This window comes from Somniosus microcephalus, unplaced genomic scaffold (assembly GCF_052327205.1).
Source record: "Somniosus microcephalus isolate GS21.2 unplaced genomic scaffold, FLI_Smic_1.0 unresolved_chr7, whole genome shotgun sequence".
In the NCBI taxonomy this organism is placed as follows: domain Eukaryota; kingdom Metazoa; phylum Chordata; class Chondrichthyes; order Squaliformes; family Somniosidae; genus Somniosus; species Somniosus microcephalus.
In genome coordinates, this window is record NW_028225185.1 from 11369126 (window position 1) to 11376625 (window position 7500).

At 45.1% G+C, this 7500-nt stretch overlaps 1 protein-coding gene across 2 annotated transcripts in view; it reads right to left on the bottom strand.

Moving 5' to 3' along the window:
- The window catches only part of LOC147086531 (annexin A2-like), a 64135-nt gene that overhangs the window by 22518 nt on the left and 34117 nt on the right, over positions 1–7500 (bottom strand). For both annotated transcript variants that reach the window (XM_085978638.1, XM_085978639.1), the window contains exon 6: positions 2264–2354. In XM_085978638.1, the coding sequence (XP_085834764.1) occupies positions 2264–2354 (91 nt within the window). The remainder of the gene's footprint in view (positions 1–2263; positions 2355–7500) is intronic.

Sequence of the window (7500 nt, forward strand, 5' to 3'; positions counted from 1 at the left end):
TCTTCATAGCTGAAGCTCTCCAGCCGAGTCGATAGTGACCTGGTCAGTGAGCAGTTACTCATACGTCTAGTTCATCGTTGCATTGACCTCTCATGTGGTGAATGGTATGTGTGTGGTTTTGCTGTATGAGGATGTTTCCCCTGGCTGGGGGGGGGGTCTAGAACGAGGGGTCACAGTCTCAGGATACGGGGTAGGACATTTAGGACTGAGATGAGGAGGAATTTCTTCACTCAGAGGGCGGTGAACCTGTGGAATTCTCTACCACAGAAGGCTGTGGAGGCCAAGTCACTGAATATATTTAAGGAGGAGATGGATAGATTTCTAGACACAAAAGGAGTCGAGGGGTGTGGGGAGAGAGTAAAGTAAATGATTTTAGATATAACAACAGAAAATGCTGGAAACACTCAGCAGGCCAGGCAGCATCGGTGGAGAGAGAAACAGAGTTAACGTTTCAGGTCTGTGACCCTTCGTCAGAACTGAGAAAAAAGCAGGAAATGGAAAGCAAGTTTAGGGGCTGGGAAAAGGGGGAGGGGATGAAAGAACAAAAGGGAAGGTCAGTGATAGGATAGAAAGCAGGAGAGATTAAGAATCATTGAAGATGAACAAGGTTGAAGAGACAAACGGAAATCCCGCTTGCTTGTGATAAGTACAGGAAACTCTCGATTTACCAGCACCTAAATAACCGGAAATCTCGGTTAACCGGCAAAATTCAGGAGTAGGTTCAGGTTAAGTTTTACTTCATATTAGTGGCCGTTCCTGGGTCTGTGGCTGTGTAACCGAGGTTCCTGCACCTGTTGCCATGCAACAGGGAAGCCTGGATTTGTTGCTGTGTACGGGGCTCTCGTACCTTTTAACTATACCTCTCTGTAATCCGGTCTTTTTGATAAACCGGCACCACGCCGGTCCCGTCGGTGCCGGATAAAAAAAGAGTTTCCTGTACATGAATTGAGTACAGTTTGTATTCTGGTAATTGTATTCTGGTAATTACTTGTCACCTCCTGTTGATTGTTTAAGTAGAAGAAGTTTCACAGATTCATTGGGTTCTGTGTTGTCTGTTCCACGGGTCTGAGCTCGATAAAGCGTCAGACAATCAGAACGCTTTGCACCGTTTACCGCCTTTGCTCTGTATCCCTTCACGCCTTTACCGAACAAAAACCGAGCAGTCTTGAAACTTTCAATTGACCCCAGCCTCGACAACTTTCTGGGGGCGGACAGTTCCAGATTTCCACCCCCTTTGTGTGAAGAAGTGCTTCCTGACATCACCCCTGAATGGCCTGGCTCTAATTTTAAGGTGACGCCCCCCCCTTGTTCTCGACTCCCCCCACCAGAGGAAATAGTTTCTCGCTCTCTCTGCCGATCAACTCCTTTAATCATCTTAACACCTCGATTAGATCCCCCCTATACTCGAAAGAAAGAATGACTTGCATTTCTCCAGCGCCTTTCACGACCTCAGGACGTCCCAAAGCGTTTTACAGCCAATGAAGTACTTTTTTTGAAGTGCAGTCACTGTTGTAATGTAGGAAACGCGGCAGCCAATTTGCGCACAGCAAGCTCCCACAAACAGCAATGTGATAATGACCAGATCACCTGTTTTTAGTCATGTTGGTTGAGGGATAAATATCGGCCCCAGGACACCTGGAGAACTCCCCCTGCTCTTCTTCCAATAGCGGCCGTGGATCTTTTACATCCACCTGAGAGGGCAGACGGGACAAGATGCACTGCAGCAACTCGCCAAGGCTTCTTCGGCAGCACCTCCCAAACCCGCGACCTCTTCCACCTGGAAGGACAAGGGCAGCAGGTGTATGGGAACACCACCACCTCCAAGTTCCCCTCCGAGTCACACACACCATCCTGACTTGGAAATATATCGGCCGTTCCTTCATCGTCGCTGGGGTCAAAATCCTGGAACTCCCTCCCTAACAGCACGGTGGGAGCGCCTTCACCACACGGACTGCAGCGGTTCAAGAAGGCGGCTCACCACCACCTTCTCGAGGGGGATTAGGGATGGGCAATAAATGCTGGCCTTGCCAGCAACGCCCACATCCCATACAAATGAATTTTAAAAAACACGAGGCTCCCCCACACCGCTCTTAAGCTGCCCCCATAGTGGTCTGGCAAGCAGCAAGCCCCTCAGGGTGTCAAACCCGCTACCAGCGTTCAAGAAGACAACTTGCGGGACAACTAGGGGATGGGCGATAAATGTCGGCCACGCCCATAATGAATAAAAAAACAAAATGGCGCGTGTTAAACGCCCGCCACGAACCTTCTTTGTAGGCGGCTGTGATCTCGTGCAACTCCTTGTTGGATCTGGTGACCAGGATTTCAATCAGAGTCTCTTCATCTGTGCCGAACCCCTGTCCAAATAGTTCACAAGAAGATAGGTATTAACGTGACCTGCGCATGTCACAGCACGTGCTGTGATTGTCAGTCGTGGCTCAGTGGGCAGCACTCTCGCCTCTGAGTCAGACGGTGTGGTGATTATTCCTTGATTAGTAAAAGTATTGTGATTCGTTGTTTGTTAACTGCCTTGGGATATGTGTTGTAATCTCATTGGTAGTTGATGATCACATGATGTGTTGTGGCTACCTTAAATTCAGTCCTTTTCTAGCTTTAGTTGGGACTGGATGTAGAAAGATATGCTGCTGATTTTAAAGTTAATAAAGCCTAACTTTGGAAGGCAAATCTATTCTTTATTTCAATTTATTAACTTTATGTTAGAATGGACCGATATCTTCAACCAGAACGATTCAAGGCTGACCCCAATTCTGCTGGAGTGGATGATAAATGGAAACATTGGTATTGTACATTTAAAAACCTTTTGGGCGTGTTGGATCAAGAGGCTCTAAATAAGCTGAATATGCTGATCAATTACATTGACCCGGATGTATATAAATATATTTTGCACTGTAAAACTTATGAAGAGGCTATTTCTACATTGGAAAAGATTTTTGTTAAACCAAAGAATGAGGTATTTGCACGTCATCTTCTATCTGCCCGTAGGCAGCAGGTGGGAGAATCTTTGGATACTTATTTACAAGCACTTCGGTGCCTTAGTGTTGACTGTAATTATAAGGCTGTGACGGCTGAAGAATATAAGGACGAATCGGTACGGGATGCTTTTATTAATGGATTACTGTCCAGATCAATTCGTCAGCGGTTGTTAGAAAATAAGACTCTGGATCTTAAAAGTGCTTTTGAGCAAGCTTCTACATTGGATGTGGCTCAGAGAAGTTTGGATTCTTATGCTCTTTTTAATCGGCCTGCGACTATGGTTTCGGCAGTTTCGGATGAAAAGGAATTATGTGGACTTAATGGGAGTGGTTTACTAGATTTTGAAACAGTTTCTACTTCGGCGGCCGTTGCCTCTAGGATTCAGAAGTGTTATTTTTGTGGGAATATCCGGCACCCTCGTCTGAAGTGCCCTGCTCGGGAGGCTGTGTGTAGTAAATGCGGCAAGAGAGGTCATTATGCACGTGTGTGCAAATCATCAGGTTCAATTACCTTCCCTCCTCCTGGTGTGGGAGGGTCTTCCTCCACCTCCTCTTCTGTGACTATTCAGCCTTTAGATAAGGCGTTTATTGCATCAATTTCTGCTGCATTTGCTCATGGCCTAAACAAAGCTATAGTTACGGCTCAAGTTAATGGGTTGGAAGTGAAGGCCCTTATAGATACGGGCAGTAATGAGAGTTTTATAAGTCTTCAGTTTGCGAAGGAGAAGCATTTGAAAATTTCGCCTGTTACGTATCAGGTGTGTATGGCTCAGACGACCCTTACTTCACAAATAGCTGGTTGTTGCTTTGTGAAAATGGTTCTTCTGGGTAATACGTATACTGATATACGCCTATCTGTTTTGCCTAATCTCTGTGCGGATATTTTGATTGGACATGATGTGCTTCAGTTACACGAGTCTCTTAGTCTTTCATTTGGAGGGACTAAGCCACCTTTATCTATTTGTGGATTAACCTCTTTATCTATTCCTCCATTATCACTTTTTTCCAATTTGATGTCGGATTGTAAGCCAATTGCTACCAAGTCAAGAAGATATAGTAGTCAGGATAGAGAATTTATTAATTCTGAAGTTCAACGTCTCTTATTGGAAGGAATCATTGAACCTAGTTGTTCGCCTTGGCGAGCACAGGTAGTTGTCACGACTAATGAGAGACACAAGAAACGAATGGTGATAGACTATTCCCAAACTATTAATAGGTATACTCAATTAGACGCGTACCCTTTGCCTAAGATTGATGAGCTTATCAATAATGTATCTCAGTATAAAGTTTTTAGCACTATTGATTTAAAGAGTGCTTATCATCAGATTCCTATTGTTAAGAAGGATCAACCATATACGGCCTTTGAGGCTGGTGGAAAGCTGTATCAGTTTTGCCGAATACCATTTGGTGTTACTAATGGTGTTGCTTGTTTTCAACGGGCAATGGATGCTTTTATAAGTGATAACTCCCTCTCTGACACCTTTTCATACTTAGATGACATCACAGTGTGTGGCAAATCAAGGGTGGAGCATGATTCTAATTTTAAAAGATTCCTTCAAGCTGCGGAAAAAGTTGGTTTAACTTTTAACAAAGAGAAATGTGTTTTTTTTGACTACTGAGGTAAATCTTAAACCAGATCCAGAACGTCTGCGACCATTGATCGATTTACCTTGTCCTACTAATTCTAAGGCTTTGCAACGAGTTGTTGGACTGTTTTCTTATTATTCTAATTGGATTGCAAATTTTTCACAGAAGATCCGGCCTCTTATTCGGGTTACGACATATCCTCTATCATGGGAGGCCAGGACATGTTTTGAGAATTTTAAAAAGGATATTTTAGGAGCAGTTGTGCATTCCATTGATGAGCAGGTTCCCTTTGTGATTGAGACGGATGCTTCGGATTTTGCAATTGGGGCTACTTTGAACCAAAATGGAAGACCTGTGGCCTTTTTCTCACGTACTTTGAATAATAGTGAAAAAAGACATTCCTCAATAGAAAAAGAGGCATACGCAATAGTAGAAGCATTGCGTAAATGGAGACATTATTTATCGGGGCGACAGTTCACGTTGGTAACTGACCAAAAATCTGTGTCCTTTATGTTTGATGTTAAACATTTTGGAAAGATTAAAAATGATAAAATAATGAGATGGAGGATTGAGTTGGCATGTTACCATTTTGACATAGTTTATCGTCCGGGGAAGGATAATGTTGCTGCTGATGCACTGTCGAGGGCTTATTGTTCGGTGATTCACGGAGATACGCTTATTAATCTTCACAATGCCTTAAGTCATCCTGGGGTTACGAGGATGATACACTTTGTACGCAGTAAGAACTTGCCTTTTTCAGTTGAAGACTTCAAGCGGATGACTTCATCATGTTCTATCTGTGCTCGGTGTAAACCGAATTTCGTTAAGCCTCAACGAGCTCATCTTATAAAGGCTACTTCTCCTTTTGAACGTTTGAGTGTTGATTTTAAGGGACCTCTTCCTTCAACTACTCAAAACCGATATATATTTACTGTTGTGGACGAGTTTTCAAGGTTCCCTTTTGCTTTTCCTTGTGCAGATGTATCAGCTGCTACAGTTATTAAATGTTTGACTCAACTTTTTGTCATCTTTGGGATGCCTGCGTATATCCATTCGGATCAGGGAAGTTCTTTTACGTCTTCCCAGTTGAAGGAATACCTTCAGAGTCGGGGAATTTCTACTAGTAGAACTACCCCGTATAATCCCCAGGGTAATGGACAGTGCAAACGATACAATGGGGTGATCTGGAAGGCAGTTATGTTGGCGTTGACATCCCGGAACCTTAAGAATACACAGTGGGAAATGGTACTGCCTGATGCCCTGCATTCCATTAGATCATTGCTTTCAACGGCTACTAATGTGACCCCCCATGAAAGGCTCTTTAACTATCCGCGGAGATCTACTACGGGATATTCGGTACCTTCATGGCTTACTATGCAGGGACCTGTGTTGCTTCGACGCCATGTTAGATTGTCAAAATATGACCCCTTGGTGGAGGAGGTGGAGCTGTTGGAGGCAAATTCCCAATATGCTCATATTCGATTCCAAGATGGGAAAGAAAGTACTGTTTCAATTAAAGACTTGGCTCCTTGTGGGGGCCAGCCCTCTTCTGAGGATATTAATAATGGTCATGATTCGGATAATGTGGATGCTGTTACAGATACTACGAATATTTCCAATCCGACTGCAGATAATCATACTTCTATTAGTCAGCCTTTGATAGATGTTTATGACCGTCCCAGTTCATCTTCTGATGGGATTTCTAATCCGGAAACCGTTGAGAATCGGGATATGGATAGCCTTCCTGTTGAAGATACTTCTGTGCCTTCTGGCATGGGAGGGCAAGGAATTTCACCAAGGTTAAGAAGGTCGACACGAACAAGATATCCGGTCGACCGATTGAAAATGGACTTTTAAATTGATAGTAATGTTTTAAAAATTGTTGAAATATTATAGTATATTGTTTTAGTTGAGAGATACTTAATACTTATGCGTAATGTTATTATTTGTTGTTGTTCATTTAGTATTGTGTTATGTAAATAGTTTTATTCTCGTGCATAGTTTAGTTGTAAATTGTAAAAGTTATTAGGTTGGAGTATATTTTAAAGGAGGGGTGAATGTGGTGATTATTCCTTGATTAGTAAAAGTATTGTGATTCGTTGTTTGTTAACTGCCTTGGGATATGTGTTGTAATCTCATTGGTAGTTGATGATCACATGATGTGTTGTGGCTACCTAAATTCAGTCCTTTTCTAGCTTTAGTTGGGACTGGATGTAGAAAGATATGCTGCTGATTTTAAAGTTAATAAAGCCAAACTTTGGAAGGCAAATCTATGCTTTATTTCAGACGGTCGTGGGTTCGAGTCCCACTCCAGAGACTTGAGCACAAGATCTAGGCTGACACTCCCAGTGCCAGTACTGAGGGAGCGCCGCACTGTCAGAGGGACAGTGCTGAGGGAGCACCGCACTGTCGGAGGGGCAGTACTGAGGGAGCGCCGCACTGTCGGAGGGGCAGTACTGAGGGAGCGCCGCACTGTCAGAGGGGCAGTACTGAGGGAGCGCCGCACTGTTGGAGGGGCAGTACTGAGGGAGCGCCGCACTGTCGGAGGGGCAGTACTGAGGGAGCGCCGCACTGTCGGAGGGGCAGTACTGAGGGAGCGCCGCATGTCGGAGGGGCAGTACTGAGGGAGCGCCGCACTGTCGGAGGGGCAGTACTGAGGGAGCGCCGCACTGTCAGAGGGGCAGCACTGAAGAAGCGCCGCACTGTCGAAGGGGCGGTACTGAGGGAGAGCCGCACTGTCGGAGGGGCGGTACTGAGGGAGCGCCGCACTGTCGGAGGGGCGGTACTGAGGGAGCGCCGCACTGTCGGAGGGGCGGTACTGAGGGAGCGCCGTACTGTCGGAGGGGCTGTACTGAGGGAGCGCCGCACTGTCGGAGGGTTGTACTGAGGGAGCGCCGCACTGTCGGAGGGGCAGTACTGAGGG